Source organism: Eschrichtius robustus, chromosome 4 (genome assembly GCF_028021215.1).
Source record: "Eschrichtius robustus isolate mEscRob2 chromosome 4, mEscRob2.pri, whole genome shotgun sequence".
In the NCBI taxonomy this organism is placed as follows: Eukaryota; Metazoa; Chordata; class Mammalia; order Artiodactyla; family Eschrichtiidae; genus Eschrichtius; species Eschrichtius robustus.
Window position 1 is genome coordinate 55,640,689 of NC_090827.1, and position 19,246 is coordinate 55,659,934.

The 19,246-nt window shown below is 36.6% G+C and overlaps 1 protein-coding gene across 2 annotated transcripts in view; it reads right to left on the reverse strand.

Moving 5' to 3' along the window:
• The window catches only part of CFAP299 (cilia and flagella associated protein 299), a 612,278-nt gene that overhangs the window by 88,077 nt on the left and 504,955 nt on the right, over window positions 1-19,246 (reverse strand). For both annotated transcript variants that reach the window (XM_068542122.1, XM_068542121.1), the window contains exon 4: window positions 5,650-5,792. In XM_068542122.1, coding sequence (XP_068398223.1) covers window positions 5,650-5,792 — 143 coding nt within the window. The remainder of the gene's footprint in view (window positions 1-5,649; window positions 5,793-19,246) is intronic.

Consider the following 19,246-nt stretch of genomic DNA (forward strand, 5'->3'; position numbering starts at 1 on the left):
GTGGGGCAGAATGTAACTCAAGGATTCTACATAGTGCAAATGTCCTCAGGATACAAACACTTTTAAACCTAGAAGAGTGTTTTGGAAGTGAGCAGTGAATTCCTAAGAACTTGTTCTCACTTATCACTGTTTCACTTGTGAACTTTAGCAAGTGATTTATCCTCTTTTATCCTCCCTCGGATGTTAAGTATAATGCCTGTTGAACCTATTTCACAAAGTTGTTCTAGGGAAGTGTAAAGGAACTTGGTAAACGGTAACATGCTATTTGCTTATAGTTTATTCACAATCATGCCCAAAGGAAGGTACTGAATTGTAAACACATGGTCAAGATGAAGTCTGAATTGACAAGATGATCAAGCTCTCGGCCCTTTCTACTGCTGCATTTCATAACAGTTGCAGCTGTCTGCTCATATTTATGTTTTCCACAGTAAAAATGCAAGGCAGGATTCTAATCACAGAACTACTGTCTCTTCCTACACAGAATAAAACAGCATGTCAAAAGATAAGTAAATAGAAAGGGACATTTTGAAAGCTTTAAAAAGTCTTTGTTTTAGTTCTGAATCAAACTAAGTGTGGAATTATGGATACCAAAGGTATTTTTTTCCTCTAGTAACAACTGTTTTAAGTCATTTAATGGCATGAAATCTCTTGAGTGAAAAATCTGAAGTCTGATTCCGATGGATGGCTTAAATTAAACTCAACATGGTCAAATTTTACAGTGGGGTCTTCGTAATAGAGCTAATTTTGTTTGAAAGCTCAGAAATTATGTGGCACCGAGGAGGAAAAAAAACCCCAAAATGACAAAAGTCTCTAACTGAGAAAATTATAAAATATTATTAAAAGACATTAAAGAGGGCATAAATAAATGTAAATATATAAATGCAAGACTTAATACTATAAAGATGTCAATCAGTGGTACACTGGTCATAACTTGAAAGCAATTCCAATCAAAATTACACCATTTTTTGTGTGTGACTATTTGAAGTTGACTAAAATTTATATGAGAGAGTAAAGGACAAGCATAGACTAGATACTCTTGAAAAAGAAAAACCGGATGGAGAAATTGCCCTTCTTTATATCAAGAATTATTATGAACATATAACAAATGAGTAAGATTTTATTATTTTAAGGAGAGAACAGTAAAACAAAAGAGTGAGCCCAGAAACAAACCAGCACATACAGAACTCAACTTTTGACACAAATGGTGTTGCAGATGTGGGACAAGGGATAGTGGACTTTTCAATAAATGTTGCTAGGACACATTATTAGTCATATGGAAGACAAAAACAGAAAGTGCACCCTTACCTAACCACCATATACAGTCTTAAATTCGGGTAGGTTAAAGATATAAAATAAAAAGCTAAACTACAGTACTTTATAGGACAATATCTTTATGACTTCCAGAAAGGTAGGAATTTGTTAAACAAAACACAAAAAATGCAAACCTCTGAGGAAAAGATTAATAGAATGAACTAATATATCAAAACTTCTGACTTCTGACCATCGAAAGTCCATGTAAAGGAAGTGAAAGGAGAATCACATACTGGAAGATTATATTTTTCAATATATATAAGAGGCAAAGGATTAATCAATACTCAAAAAAATAAAAGGAACTCCTGCAATTTATAAGAAAAAGAAGAATAAATAACCAATAGAAAAAATGAGGAAAAGTCTTAATAGATGCTTCAAAGAAAGGAAATCTGAACAACCAATAAAAGATGCCCAATCTGACTAGTAAACACAAAAATAAAAATTAAGACCACCATGAGAGATCAATTATAACTTAGCACAGTGAAAAAAAAAAGTTTGTAGATGTCATGTGTTGGTAAGAATGAGGGCTAATGAGAGCACTTACATAGTAGTTTTGGTGGATATAAAATAGCATAACCACTTTGAAAACAGTTTGGCACTATCTGTATACTCTTGTGCTTTCGGCTTTGCATTTTTTTCATAAACTTAGGAAAATAATAAAAACATTTATTTTGTCTTTCTGCATGAATTGAATTCTATTTCAGGGCAATCAAATAAACAATGAGGAAAAGTTATTCTCTGTGGAAGAATTCTAGCTAAAAAATGCAGAATGAATGACAGAATTAGAAAATCACCATTATACAAACCTTAGTAAAAACATTTAGGTAGCCTTCGTTATTGTATGCTAAAACCACTGGGTGAAATTTGATGGGAACTTTATGATAGAGTCATCAGACTGACACCACCAGAACCCACTGATCAAACTCACAGAGTTTCACATTTAAAAAAATCTTACCTAAAAAAAATTGAAACTGAATTTCATCAAGCCAGTTGACAGGAAATAGGAGGATAGAGGGAGTGTGTAACAAACAACAGCATGAGCACAATCAGTCACATTTAGAATATGACATTTCTTAGGACAAGTGACCTAGTTTCTCCAACAAATCACAGCATAAAAGATAAAAAGAAGGAAGGGGGCTGTTATAAAGTAAAAGAATAACACAGTATTATTTGGATTTTGATTTGGTCAAACGAGCTATGGAAAGATAACTTTAAGATAGTCAATGAAGTATGAATAAAGACTAACTAGGTATTAGATGATATTAAGGAATTATTTTGTTAGGTATAATGTCATGATGGTTTCATTTAAAATGTTATCATATGAAGATTCATACTGAAGTGTTGACAAGTGAAATGACGTATTTTATATTTGCTTTAATATAAACAAAGCTGTTAAGATAACAGAATCTAGTATTTTTAGTAAATCATTAGTTATAGAGGTGGTGGTGATGGAGAGGAAGAGGTCTAGGATAACGTTTGGATTTTGCGTTGGGTTACCAGGGTGGTACTATTCGCCAAGAAAGGGGACACAGAAGCAACAGTAGGTTTTACAGATAAAAATGATCTTAATTTTGAAAATAAGTTTTAGATGCTAATGGGATACCCAGAAGGTTCTCAAGTGAGCAATAGGATAATTGAGTCTTAAATAAAGAAGAGATCTGTGCTGGGGTTATAGTTTCAAAGACAACTCCACTCCAGAAAAGTGATCAAATCACTCAAGAGAATGTATATGATAAGAAAAGAAGTCCAAGGATGAACTCTGCTGATTACCAACATGCATGAAATAAACAAGGGGAGAGTTCAATGAGAGATTCTGACATAAAATGTTAGAATATTTGAATAGTTTTGAGAAGAAAGAATTAATCAGCATAAGGATTAATCAACAGTAATTAAATAATGTAGAGAAGTTAAATAGGATGAGAAATAAAAATAGTGCATAAGATTTTGAAATTGGCAGTCACTGGTGATTTTAGCAGGAGTTGTTTCATTTGAATAATGGTGGCAGAGGGCTAATTACAATGGGTTAGCACCTACATGAGAAGTGAGAGTTGGAGACACTTGTTCTTTTGAGGAGCTTAGCTGGAAACTGTAAGAGAGGTAGAGGATTTCTTTTCTTTAATATAGAAATGGTTCCAGCATGTTTAGAGGCAAGATAAGAGAGCCAGTTGGGAGAGTCAGTTTGAGAATGTATATATAAAAAAAAGAGAACAATAGATGAAGTATGGCTTTAGTGAAAAGACGGGTGAAAAGGATAAAAAACAAGTTGAATAAATTAGCTCTAACCAAGTCAAGGAGTCCTTTTCTCTCTGAATCTGGAAAAATGTGGTGAGAGTAGATGCATGTATAAAGGAATATTTCACTTAATAAAAATGAACTACTAATTTTTTTTCCAGAAAAAAACTGTTTCAAAAAGTAGAGAGTGCAGCCACTTATTTTATTTCAGAAATGTCACCAGAAAAGCCTGAGTCACTCTGAGGGCATATACACCCTCGTGGTCTTTGGGGAAGCCTAAGCCTTGCTGTGTTGGGGGAATGTGGACAAGTGTGCAGCAAATTGGGCCTCTGAGAGGTGGGCTGAGGGAAGGAGGGCATGTGGTGTTCTAAGAGTTAGGGGCGGATGTGTTCTGAACATAGATGGTGGGTCCAGGGGCCAGTAGCAGCCAGAATGGAATTGTGATTGGGAATAATCAGAAGGGCACTCTGAGGGGGGCGCCAGCTAGTGAGGGAGCTGATTTTGGTTGACAGAGAGACAGACAGATCAGGTGTTGGTTTCTATGTTTAGACTCAATGTTCTCTGTGAAATGTGAGGCAAATATGGACAGGAGTCAGGGTCAGCAGTTGAGAACAATGGTTTTGAGAGAGTGGTGAAGCTTCAGAGTATTTTGGAGGGAGAATGGTGAAACTAAGAATTGAGAAACAGCAAATAAATGGGTGGCTGAGGGCCAAAAAGGGGCTGGCTGAGTTTGGAGACCATAAATCACTGGTAGCAGCCATCCACACCTTTGTGAAATTTCTTAAAATTTCCTTCTGTGTTACTCAGGGGTCAAGCTAATGGTGCAAGCAAGAGGATAATTGGGTCAATCTGCTTTTGAGGGTTATCAGGACAGATACAACCAAAGCACAAAAAGACATGGGCAGCTGGGATTATTTATTGCAAGAGGCAAGTTAACTGATAGTGCTATGCATCTAGGTTGGATAGGAAAAGGGGTATGTCCATGAAACGGTGATGGGTTATGAAGTCTTCAGATAATAGCAAGAAGGATGGACACAAGAGGGCAGGAATGTCAGAGGAATAGTGTTGTTAAAAGTGTCAAATAATCTGCTGTACAGTGAAGTGGAGTTCCCTGTGCTATACAGCAGGTTCTCATTAATACCCCAATTTAAAAAAGTGTTAAATAATCTGGATACAGCAGTGGAGAGTTAAAGCAGAATGCTGCTACTACTTTTGTGTTCTATGATCAGTGAGAGATGTAGAATAAAAAGTTTAGCTTAAGAGCTATTCAGGAGGTGGTAGAAGGATCGGGATCTATAAACAGGTTGACTTTGTAGAGTAGATCCTATGTGGTGGGATAAGGGTTACAGAGGAAAGGCTAGGGGTCAGTAGTAAAAAGAATCATGAGTAGAAGAAATCCCCAAATAGGCCAAACAAACAAACAAACAAACAAAAAAACGGGAGGAGAATGTGTTCCATGGACTGCTCTTGAGGCTTCTAGACAGACGAAGTCCCAAGTGGTGCAAGAGCCATGTGAGAGTAGCAAATTTTAGGCTCTACTTATCATTTAAAAGGAATGTCACTGAGAATTTACTTATCTCATCTCTGAAGAGTTCCCTTCCTCAGGCTGTTAATGGAAAATATGCATCCACGTTCATTCCCCGTTTTAAAATGTATTCACGGGGCTTCCCTGGTGGCGCAGTGGTTGAGAATCTGCCTGCTAATGTAGGAGACACGGGTTCGAGCCCTGGTCTGGGAAGATCCCACATGCCGCGGAGCAACTAGGCCCGTGAGCCACAACTACTGAGCCTGCGCGTCTGGAGCCTGTGCTCCGCAACAAGAAAGGCCACGACAGTGAAAGGCCCGTGCACCGCAATGAAGTGTGGCCCCCACTTGCCACAACTAGAGAAAGCCCTCGCACAGAAATGAAGACCCAACACAGCCATATATAAATAAATTTAAAAATAAAAAAAAAAATTAAAATGTATTTACTTTTTATTCAAACCACTCTTACCACATTCTTGCTATATATACATTAGCGTTCCAGAAAATAAAATTAAAATCCTTATCTTTACCTCTGAGAAGCTTGTTCTCCTATTGAAGTTGTGAGAAATGTGCACAACTTACCTCATATCTGTGGGTCTTGGAAGAAGTCTTTTTTTTCCACTAAAGTAGACTTCAAAATCTTCAATCTTTAGCCTGTGGGCATAGTCAATGTATCCTGATACCTCCTGCCCATGAGAATTTCTGTCACGAATAAAGATCACAGACTAGTACATAGAAAAATAGAGAATGGAGAGAGTAAATGAACACAACTCATTTCAGTAAATTTTACATGATAATAAAATCTACAGTTATTGAGTGATACCTGTGTTATATCCTATTCTAAGTGCTTTACGCTTCATACTTACCATGATCCTATGGGGTAGGTATTATTACTTTCTCCTGGCAGTGAAGAAATTTATGAAAAGTTAACTGAACATGCATATAATGCTTATATATAGTAATTGTATATAACAATGTCAATAAATAACTCATAGAAGTCTTCCTAAGGACAGACATTATTTTCAGTATTTGAAATACATTATTTACTTTTTTCCAGTCCCATTGTCTTCTCTTTGTCATCATTTTGCAAGTTAAAAAACTGAAAAACAGAGAGGTTGAGTACTTCACACAGCTAGTAAATTGAGAAGCTCAGATTAAAACCTAGGCTATGTGTTTGTCCTTCTAATCATTACATTCTTTTTCCATTTAAAAACCTATATATTTTATGTTATATATAGAGAAATGGGGTCCCTTCTTTTTATTATCATAAGAGTCAAAAAAGTCTCTACAAAATTAAAATCTCTTTGCAAATTAAAATCTCTTGGGACTTCCCTGGTGGTCCAGTGGTTAAGACTCTGTGCTTCTATTGCAGGGGGTGCAGGATTGATCCCTGTTCAGGGAACTAAGATCCGCATGCTGCACAGCATGACCAATAAATAAATAGTTAAAAAAAAATCTCTTTACAAATTAAAATCTCTTTACAAAATTAATTCTATAGGTCAAACCTATACAGAAAGTACATATTTCTCCTTTGTATCAATTCCTTCACAAATATCTTTGAGCAGCTACTACATGTGAGACACTGTTGAATGTGCCAAGGATACAGTGATAAGCAAGTCAGTAAAGGTCCTGATCTCTTGGAACTTATGTTTAGGTAAGCAGAGACAGACAATAGACATGAAAAGAAAACAATACTTACAGTGAGGGATAAGTGTTATAAAGCAAATAAAGAAGATGGTTGGCTAGAGGAGTTGGTGGTGGTGAAGGCTACTTTAGGTAGAGTAATCAGAAAAGACCTTGAGGAGGTCTTCAAGCCAAGACTTGAAGGCTAAGAAGAGGTAAGCCTTGTAAAGATCTAGAATAGGAGCCTATCAGGCAAAGGGAACAGCTGGTAGAAAGGCCCTAAAGTGGAAACAAGGTAATGCAAACAGAAGAATTGTAGTCTTTTCCTGTTCAAGCCAATAGACATTGATCTCAAGTTCTAGGAGGAAAAAAAGAAAAAGAAAAAAACCCTAAGTATAATTGGAAAAGCTCATAATGTATTCATTTCCAAATCTAGATCAAAATGTAGAATTTCATGGAGAAGTTCTATATTTGGAAGAACCTGTAAACAAGCCTTCCTGCTCCTCTTGAGCAATTACTGGATTGTTACTTGTTGGGTATTTGTGTAGTCAATTATAGGGAGTACTAACACAGGTCACCTTAGATAGCAGAGTTTCCAAAAGGGTGAAGTTAGAAAATTGAAATAATTCTTTTTCCTCCTACACCTATGAAAACAGGTTGCTAACAATATGCCAACGGAAAAATGGAGGAACAGAGACACAATTTACAATTATTTGTTATTCTGCTGATGCTTCATCTTCCAGCTTACTATGGAACAGCATTGGGTGCTGAGAAGACTGTGCTAAGAAGAATCCTGAGGCACTTTCTTAGCTCAAGGGGAGGGAAGGTTGTGCTGGATTAGTGATGTTTCCCATAGACATGCCTGGATGAACTAATAGTCATTGTTATTCCTGTGCCCAATTGTGTATAAACTCAATCCATAGTCCTTCTCATTTCCCCCATGTAACTCCCAGTTAAATTTATATAGATTTATCCATGCTTTTAGTCACCTAGCTTTTAGTTTATACAGCAAAAAATTTAAATGGATAGTAACTTAGACTTCTTGAGATTCTCACACAACTAAACCAATAACTAACTTTGCTGTCCCCACTTAAACAAGGCCATGAGCTATACATATTTCATATGTAATACGAAAGGTGCTTGTAATCTTTATTCAATCAAGGCTGCTCCGGATGTAAGGCAAATCATGCAGGGACAGAGAGGGGGAGAAAGATCCAAAATGAGTCCTTTACTTTCAAAATGGAACTCTATTAACAGAAAAGAAAGCTCCTCTGTCTCTGTCTGTCTCTGCTTTTGTCTCTGTTTCTCTGTCTTTCTCTCTGTAAATGAGAGATGGACCAGCCTTATTCTTCCAGCAGAATAGCACATCAGATATTGTAACTGACCTTCCTGCTGAAAACAAATACGAAATCTGGATAAAATCTAAAAAATAACTTGTAACATGCATTGAGACACTGGCAAGAAAATGATGAATACTCAGAGTCCAAAAAATAAATGAAAGCAGGAGCCCAGAGAGGAAAGCAGAACCCTAAAGTCATCCAGGTATTGCCCAACCTTAGAGAATCTCAGCAAAGATTTCATGATTATGTCAGGTGGGGGTGACAGGAAACAAAATCCAGTCTTTCAGATAGAGAGACTAACAGGACATATTGCAGCAACATAAAGCTGAGAAACAAAAAAAGGATGAAAAAATATCTCCACTGTGTTCAGAGAAAAGAAGAAGAATCATTCCAGAGTTACATCTAGAGAAAACACTTTTATGGTGAACAATATATAGATTTTTTAGACCGACTAAATAAATAAATAAATAAATAAATAAATAAATAAATAAATAAATAAGAGACTTGGCTAACAACAGCCTCTTGCTCAAAGAAATTCTGCAGGATGTACTTCAGGCAAAAGAATGTGACTCCAGCTGGCAAGTTAGAGATAAAGAGTAGAATAATAAGAAAAAATAGAATAGATAAGGAATATAATCAAATATTATAAATATATAGGTAAATATAAAAAATTGTTGACTGTGTTAAATAGTAACAGTATCTTCTGTAATAAAAATAACAGTATGCCTAAAATTTTTTATATAAATGTATGTTTGGAGAAAGTTGTCAGAGTTAAAGTTGGAGTGTCTAAATTTTTTAGAATGAGGGCAGCTATACTGATTAATTTTAGAATTTGCTAAATATGTATGTATAAATTTGGGTCACAACAGGAGATAGTGTATATCATCTTTAAAGGAAAAAGCAATCAATCAACGAAACTGAAGGCAAGAAGGAAGAGGAAAAATTTGGAAGAGGCAGGACAAGTAAAATACACAAATGTAATGATAGTATTATGGGCTGTATTGTGTTCCCTCAGAATCCATATGTTGAAACCTAACTCTGAGTACCTCAGAGAATGTTTTAGACAAAGGACCTTTAAAGAGTTAATTAAGTAAAAATGAGCCCATTAGGGTAGGCCCTAATGCAATCTGACTTTATAAGAAGAGGAAATTTGGACACATAGAGAGACATTGGGGGGTTGTGTGCATGGAGAAAAGACCATGTGAAGACACAGTGAGAGGGATCATCTGCAAGCCAGGAGAAAGGCCTCAGAAGAAACCAAATCTGCCAACACTTTGATCTGTTTTGGACTTCTAGCCTTGAGAACTATGAGAAAATAAATTTCTGTTATTTAAGCTACCCAGTCTATGGTATTTTGTAATGGCAGCTCTAGCAAATTAATACAATAATAATAAATTAAAATAATTAAGTAATTACAATAAATGTAAATGGCCAAATGTTTAAGTTAAAAGACAAAGATTATTAGAGTGAATACAAAAATATGAAGTAAAATATAAGGTTGAAAATTAAATAATCAAAGAATACACATAAGAAAGTTCCTATCCAAAAGAGAGCTGGTATTGGCATATTAATATTAGGCAAAATGGACTTTAAGGCAAAAAGCATTACTGGAGATGGACAGTCACCAGATAATGATGAAAGATTCCATTTACAGAAAGATAATAATTCTCAACTTGAATGAACCTTTGAAAAGATAGCCTTAAAATATCTAAATGAAAAATTGATAGAACTGTAGAATAAGTCATCATCAATGTGGTAAATTTATCTCTCTCATTAAGTTCTAGATCCAAGAGAATAAATACTTAAATATTATAGAATAAATATAGATTGTAAAGAATTAAAAAATACAAGCTTGACTGTTCAGTTTTTAACTTAGTCAAGTACCTAAACATCTTTAGTCTTTAATGTTCTTGTGGATAAAATGACTGATTGTCTAAAATGATATATATTTGACCATAATTTCACTATTTTACATTATTATATATATATATCCTTCCCATGTGTGTTAAAGCCCTCTGTCCATGGAAATCTGAATAAATTTCAAATCTCACTTCTCTAGTCTTGTGAGAGTTAAGTGCCTGCTCTGTGATTTTTGTGAATCCTGAGATTTTGGGGTTTTCTGAAGCTAGATAACTTCAAGTAAGGCCAAACTGGGTATAAGTGTGATTCCCGCCATGTTCGCTATGTGTCTTTGGGTGGGTTGTTCAAACTCTTAATGCCTCTCTATATTCATAAGTCCTATGGCCTTAAGTAGGTTCCTGCAAAATCCAGCAAGTCTCTACATCAAACCAAACTGAACACCCCCCCCAAAACAAAACAAAACACACCAAAATAAACAAGAGGCCAAAATCCTGCTTGGACCTAAGCATTTAGTTAGTTAAGCCTCCTCTTTCTTTTTTCTTTTTCTTTTTTATTGAAGTATAGCTGGCTGATTCTGTATATTTTCACTTACATGTGAAATCTAAAAAATAAAACAAATATAACAAGAACCAGAAACAGACTCACAGATACAGAGAATAAACTAGTGGTTACCAGAGGGGAGTGGGGTGGGGGAGGGGCAAAATAGATGAAGGGGATTAAGAAGTATAAACCACTAGGTATAAAATAAATAAATTACAAGGATGTAATATACAGCACAGGGAACATAGTCAATGTTTTGTTATGACTTTGTATGGAGTATAATCTATAAAAATATGGAATTACTGGCTTCCCTGGTGGCGCAGTGGTTGAGAGTCTGCCTGCCCATGCAGGGGTCACGGGTTCGAGCCCTGGTCTGGGAGGATCCCACGTGCCGCGGAGCAACTGGGCCCGTGAGCCACAATTGCTGAGCCTGCGCGTCTGGAGCCTGTGCTCTGCAACGGGAGAGGCCGCGATAATGAGAGGCCCGCGCACCGCGATGAAGAGTGGCCCCCACTTGCCACAACTGGAGAAAGCCCTCGCACAGAAACGAAGACCCAACACAGCCATAAATAAATAAATAAATGTTAAAAAAAAAAAATATGGAATTACTATGTGGTACACCTGAAGCTGATATAACATTGTGGTTAAGTCTTCTTGCAACCTCTCCCTTCTACCTGTTTGTCTTTCCACTCTACAGAGTAACAGAATAATCTCTTCCTTTTGTCTTGCATGAAACTGCTAAATTCACATTTAGGTGCTGTCAAAGCCTTACCTTCTGCCCTATTGACCCAATTTGTAAACAACATGCAAATACTGTTTCTTTCCCAACAGGAATTCTGGTGATCATTGTATCAATGATTCCTTTTATTTTCAATAAAAACAAAATGTTCAACTAAAATTTATATAATTTTAGACCTAGGAAAATAATCAGAAGGAGCTGTTTTCACAAAAATGTGTACAGATCAAATGAAAATTACTTTATTCATATCTTTCCAAGTATGGTTACATATGTGTAAAAGTATATTTTTAAAAAAACTTTTTAGTAAAATTTTAAAAAAAATTGCTAAAATGAAAAATCTTCCTAATGAACAACATGCTTTATGAAATTATTTTAAAAATCTGATTAGAACTGTTGATGTATAGTACTAATTGGTGATAGTCAGGAAATTACAAATTTAACTTTAGAAATGCATCATTAAAAAAGCACAGTGGGGCTTCCCTGGTGGTGCAGTGGTTGAGAATCCACCTGCCAATGCAGGGGACGCGGGTTCGAGCCCTCGTCTGGGAAGATCCCATATGCCGCGGAGCAACTGGGCCCGTGAGCCACAACTACTGAGCCTGCGTGTCTGGAGCCTATGCTCCGCAACAAGAGAGGTCACGATAGTGACAGGCCCGCACACTGCGATGAAGAGCGGCCCCCGCTTGCCGCAACTAGAGAAAGCCCTCGCACAGAAATGAAGACCCAACACAGCCAAAAATAAATAAAAAAAAAAAGCACAGTGTAGGGACTTCCCTGGTGGTGCAGTGGTTAAGAATCTGCCTGCCAATGCAGGGGATATGGGCTCGAGCCCCGGTCCGGGAAGATCCCACGTGCTTAGAGCAACTAAGCCCGTGTGCCACAACTTCTGAGCCTGCGCTCTAGAGCCCGCAACTCATAACTACTGAGTCCACGTGCCACGACTACTGAAGCCTGTGTGCCTAGAGCCCGTGCTCTGCAACAAAGATGAGCCACCGCAATGAGAAGCCCGCGCACCGCAGCGAAGAGTAGCTCCCCGCTCGCGGCAACTAGAGAAAGACCGCACGCAGCAACGAAGACCCAACACAGCCAAAAATAAATTAATTAATTAATTAATTAATTTTTTTAAAAAAGCACAGTGTAGGGTAGTAGAAAAACAGTGAGATAGAAGAGGTGAGAGGTAGTTAGAGAATTAGAATGAAGTTAACTAATGCTCTTGATTAATTAGTTTAATGTGTTCATTTATAAAATGTGTATTTTCCTCCAACATGAATACTAATTACTCCTACCATTAATACTACTGTCTATCATCTATTAAGAACCCACTATGTTTTGAGCAAAATATTAGCTTTATACTTATCATCTTATTTAATTCTCTAAAATATATATATAATGGCTAGATAGCATTATTATCCTCATTTTATAAATGTAGGACCTCAAAGCATTGAGAGTTTGAGGAACCTCCCAAAGGACATGCAGCTAGAGAGTGGGGCACACACACTCACACACCTACTTCCCATGAAGCCCATGCTCCTAACCACCATGCAGTGGACACACAGACCTGGATCCAAATGCTGACCCTGCCACCTACTTACTTTGTGACATTGGTAAGTCAGTTATCCTTTTTAAGATTCAGTTTCCTCTATTACAAAATGGTCATAACACCTGCCTCTTAGGGCTGCTGTGTGAATTAAATAAGACTATTTTTGCTAAGCACATAACAATGCCTAGTACATGATAAAACCTCAGTAAATATTACCTATCGCTTAAAAATTTTTTTACTATATTGTCACTATTGTAGTTATACTGTGTTAAGAGTTTTGTCAATTCCTTTGGGATAAGGAAATGGAACGATCACATCAGAATTCCATTACCTAAGTATTGTATTATGTTTAGGTTGCAGTACATGGTTCAATTCATTTGTTAAATTTAGTCATCCTCAGTTAAAACTTCGGATGTATTTTGAAGTTAAAATTTAAACAATCTTCCCAGGTATTATACAGGATGGGCCTAATTGACAGTAAAATCATGATTCTGGCATCCAGAATGGATATAATAGGTTAACGAGGCCCCTTTGAAGAATCAGGTTTATTTCAGCTTGAGTGTGACATATTTTAGTAATTGAAAGCTTTCTTATTTGGATATCTCTGTCGTTTCAATAGGAATTAGAAAACGTTATAAATAATTGTTTTAAACTCCTCTACTAACCTTTCTTTTTCTTTTAAAAAATATAATAGCTTTATTGAGGTATAGTTTACGTAACATAAAATTCATCCTAAAGTTTTAAGTGTATAATTCAATGACTTTTAGTACATTTCTAGAGCTGTGCAACACAATGTAGCTTTAGAATATTTTCATCACCCCAAAGAGATCCCTTGTGCCCATTTGCAGTTATCCCTGTTCCCACCCCCAGTCCCAGGCAATCACTAATCTAATTTGTATCTCTATAGACTTTCCTTTTCTGGATTTTTTTTTCATATAAATGGAATCATACAATATATGGTCTTATTCATTCTAATAACTTTTTAATCACAGTTAATTTCCCAAAAGACACATGAAAACTCTATACTTTATATATCGAAGGGCTCTTCTAAATGATGATGTCATGTTTGTAAAAGGAAAACTTCCAAAATGCTCATTGTCCTTAGATAAGGCCCTTTAATCTTTTCTAGAATAATTAAAGTTACAACCAACACAAGTATTTCAGTAAATCAAATGATACTCATTTGAAACCATGAATTACGGCCTACATTTATTTGCAACCTAAGCAAAAGACACAAATTTTTTTTAAGTAACAAAAACAACAATGAAAAGCACAAGAACAAGCTATTGATCAATATCAAGATACAGGCATTCCTGATATTGAAGTGGGGGGTCAGACACCAAGGAGCATGTGGAACCTGAGATTTTACTGAGATGGTCTGTGACCTCAAGTGTGAATCAAAAGACTTATGGAATGCTTAGTTAGGTCCTCATTACTTCTCATGTGTTGGGAAAAGATGAATTAAAGTACAATTTAGACCATTAATATATCATTTGGATCTCTGGCTGCTTGTCTTTTCCCAGAAGTGGATTAAAATACAAATTCATAAACTTGTTATGAGTTGAGTACATGTGTTGCCTGATTTTTCTTGCCAAACACTCATGAGGAGGCATAAACCTGATACATCGAAATGGGACTTTTTCAACCGTGAAGCCAAAGTCAGTTAAACAAAAAGCGTACTAAGCAGTATGTTGCTGCACAAAAACTGAAACATCCATTTCAGGGTATGAAAGCTGTCAGACAAGCTAAGTACTGGTGACTCCCCCCCTGAGACTGTCAGCATGCCCCCTGATAAAGACAAATGAAGAAATAATTTTATCTCCTAGAATTTTAAGACTCTGGAATGCCTTTATGAATCATTAGTTTTGGGGAATTGTTTAGTTTTGGAAGAGAAATGATTTTGCAAATGGAGCCTAAGTTTGGACAAACAATTGTTTTCTAACATTTCAAAAGGTCTGTCATTATAAATTTCTCTGATACAAGTTATTTTATGAATTTTTTATGCTGATAATTATTTCAAAATTCTATATCTTCTTATTCATTTGCAATTAGACATATCTTTTCACTATTCACACACTTCTCAGGGTTATGTGAAAGACAGCTTTTGTCCTCCCTGTTGGAGGCTTATTCTCAGAACCAGCAGACTTTTCCTTCCACATCCTGTTGCACAAAGCAGGTCACAAGCCAGCTGAGATTCAAGAGGCAGGCAGAGTGACTCCTCTTCTTGATGGGAGCACTTGCCAAGTGTCATTGCAAAGGGGCATGGATAAAAGACAAAGTGAAGAATGGTGGCTATTTTTTGCAATCTATAAGTATTTACCATAAAGAACCTAAGAGTTTTGCTCATTTTTTTGACAGTTGGAGATTTGATTTCTGAAGGGAATCATTGACTTTATTAATTTTTTTTCTCTCCCAGCTTACAAAAATGTCCATATTTAAAAAGGTTTTTCTTTGCATTACCAGTGAGGTTAAGAACTTAGGAACGTCTGATCTCACTGTTAGTATCCAAAACGTTCTGGAAATTTTAATGAATGAAAATAATATTAAACGTATATATAAGCTCTAAATACTGGAAAGGAGAAAAAAATATCATATTTGTATATAGACTGATAATTTACTTAGAAAATCAGAGACAGCTAACTGAAACCAGTACAAAATATCTATACAAAAAAATAATAGCTTGGTTTCACACTAGAAATAAACTATTAGCTATTGTTCATGCAATCTTTATTTGCATTATGCTTTTTAAAAATTATAACATTCTTCCAAACATTTTTTATGAAAAACTTTTCTAAAATAACATAAAAACTAAACAAAGAGGCTACATTGCTGAAGGAAATATATTATTATAAAATAAATGTATTAAAATTTTAAGCAAAACACCAACGGGGTACTTTTGATTCCTTAGAATTTTACCTTGAAGATCGTGGCTAACATTATCTAAGATAATTTTGAAAAGGAAGAATAAACAGCAGAACTTGCATTATTAGATATGAAGTTACAATAATTAAATCTTATATCATTGGTACAGTGATAGATGGATAATGGAAAGTAATAACTTCAGAAACACACCCTTACACACAAATGTGTATGCGTATAGTGTATATGTTTTTCTATAGCACGATATTTTCTAAATTTTCTATAATGAATGTCTACTCTTCTTTAACCACACGATTCCAAAATCTTTTCTCCAAACATACCACTCTCTGAACCTCCACCTCCTCTTTTTCTAGCTCACATAATCTGGAAGCCCTATCAGATCTTTGGAACTACTGATCCATTAAACTACCATGTTTCAATGTTTACTACCCCCTTTATATACTCGCTTTCTGCTTTATACAGTTAAGATTCCATGGTAGAGCATCATAATTGTTCACTTGCATATCTCTTCAAATTCCTTGCACATATCCTGTTACACTCATTGAAAAAATTCCAGTATGGTTTCGACCTAACTTTCCTTTTATTGTTTTTGCATAGCTATGACTGAGTTTGGCAAGAAAAAAAGAAAACTATAATGACTCTTCTCACAAATATTAATGACCATAAACTCCTTTGGACCTATCTATAACACTTGCATAATAATTGTCTATGATAAGCTCTTCCTCTCTCCCACACTCTCATTTTTTTATATCTTCTCTCCTCAAACTTTCAACAATACCCTTTTTTTCCCCTCACATTCAATGATCTTTCCCTCTGAAAACAGAAGCATCTTGGGAATTTCCTCTGCTTGTTACCTGAGCTCCCATAACAGTTTTAAAAATATTTTTCTTTTTGCACTTACTATTTTATATTGTAGTGTTCAAGGTCCTTGGAGACTGGAGACTATATGTTTATCTAACTTTGTAGGCTTAATATCTCCCCTGGCCCTTGGTTCAAAGAAGGTGTATAACCAACATGGTTTTGGATTTGAGGTGATTAAACAAAGCCCAACAAGATAAACTGCCCTCGTGCTATTTATTTAATCATGCTTCACAGAAAGTGTCACCACGTAACAAAATAATACTAGTGCTAAGAGCTAACTTTTAAAGAGTGTTTACTAAGTGCCAAAATTTCTCTCATTTAATCCTAACACAAGTCCCATAATGTAGGTAACATTATTAATCCTATTTTACAGATAAGAAAACTAAAGCAAGAGGAGGCGCTAGGGCCCAGGCTTATATGGTTAGTGTGTCAGTCAGAATTCCAACAGAAGACAATGGCAACATTTGTGTATGTACGCAGGGATTAATGGATGGCATATAGGGTCATCACAAGGGATACTGCATGAAGCCAGGGCTACCAGTACTGAAACTGACACTATCCCTACCACGGGCCTCTCCCTCACCCCCAAGTGGGAGAGTTTATTGGAACCCAAGAGGGAAGGAGAGATGCACAGGCTGAGAGCATGCTGGAGAAGAGCAGATAACGGATGTCAAAGGACATAGATAGCTATAGGTAATCTCACAGAAGGAGGATCAAGGGAATAAATACCTTCCTGCTGGAGCCTCATATTGGCCAAATCTAACTGGGTCCAGATCCCTGATACCATGCGTGTACCCCACAGAAGCAGCCTCCCTAGGTAGAGAGTATGGTGGAGAGAAGAACGGAAGAGGCTATGAAGAAACAAAACCAATGTATGTGGAATAGTTAGAGATAATGCTGGAAGCCTCTGCTATGCTCGTGGGGTGGCAGGCAGGAAGGGAGGTTTCATTTTCAATTCAGATTCCAAAAACAAAGTGATTCTTATGAACAAAGGGATTTTTACTTCCTTTCCACCATTAACATTGATGGAACATTCATTTTGCAGGGATAATACAATTGCTTAGGAGAATAAGAGACAATCTGGGAATAAGAGAAAAATGACTATGACATCACATATAGATTCTTTTTAGCAAGCTGACGGGCACTTAGAATTTTGCATGGTGTTATTGGTTTGGATCAAAGGGCTTCAGGCATGATCGAAGACTGAGAAATCAGAAATAAGAGAGGCTGACAGAACGTGGTCATCCCAGTGGGATAACTGCATCCTGACAATGAAGATATGACAAAGCCAGAACATAGTCTCTTTAATTAACAAGACTAGTTGTGGGTTAAAACCACTTCCTTAGTGAGGAGAAACTATAAATTGATACCTGAACTCACTATATAGTGAGGTTTTATAATTCATTGAATATGAATGTGTAGTAAATTATTTATCATTCTCATTATAGACTGGATTCTGTCAACCTCAACAATTTTTTTCATTGTCTCCATACAATTCGAAGTTAAAAAACTCATCTATATCTTTTAATATAGGCTTCTGAACAGAGTTAATCATACTTTGCTTTGGAGGGGTTCATTCAAATATACTTATTGAAAGACCAGTGTGCACCGGGCGCTGTCCTAGGTGCTGGAGATACAATACTGAATGAAATAAGAACCTGACCTCATGGAGTTCACAGTCTAATGAAGAAGACAGGCAACTTCTCCATATGGAAATCTGGAAGGAACTTCTTCTCCTTTACCATCTGGGCATTTTCTCTTATTCTTAGAACTCATTTTCTTGAAGGATTTTGTGGACCCACCCCCCTGCCCCTATGCAGTATCCCCACAGAACCCATTTCTTAGCTCTCCTCTCAACTATCATACTGTATCTTATTGGTCTCTTGACTGTCCCCCTGTTAGACTGTAAGCTGCTTGTGAACAGGGATGTTACCATCATGTACCTTTGTTCCTCCACAGTCAAGCCTCATGCCCAGCACAGAGAAGACATACGATAATGTTTACTGATTAAATGCATAACTGAACAAAAGAGAGAAGAAAAATATCTTTCTTCTACCCACTTTCCAAATGTTAACCTCAAAATGGGCATGGGTCATATGCACACTTGATGGTGAGAAGTATAAGAGTCACAATTTATTGATAGTCCTCTATGTGACAGGGGCTTTACTTGCATTTCTACTAAGTAAGTTAGGCACTTCTATTTTCATTTTTTTAATCACATAAGAAAAATATTATATTTTGCCCAAGGACTCACAGCTAGTAAATGGCCGAGTTGGAACTCTGAATGAAGGTTTCCAAACTCAAGTCTTTGCTCTCTCCAACACCACACTACATCCCAGCAAGCATGGAAGAATGTCTCAAAATTAGTTGTAAATTGTTGCTATGACAATGAGCACATTCTCTAGTAAGATGTCCTCAACCCTATGTATAAATTAGGAACATGGTGGGATTGTAAAAACTCACACTGCCATACTTTGCCTTCTATACAAGATTGTGCATGGTCTAAAGGATATTGTCAATCAACATTGCCTGGAAGTGAGTACCTTCTGGAGGAAACAAGGGCTTATCCAAGGGCTTAGTAAGTGTCCACCTCTCCGTCCTCAGCCCCCAGAGAGGTGACGGTGCCCCACCCAGCAATCAGTAAGCAAATGAACAAAGGAAGCCTGTGCAGCATTACCTGGAATGTGAAATGCAGGGTGACCACGTGGACCAGCGGTCCCCAACCTTTTTGGCACCAGGGACCGGTTTTGTGGAAGACAATTTTTCCACGGATGGTGGGAGGCAGGGTGGTTCAGG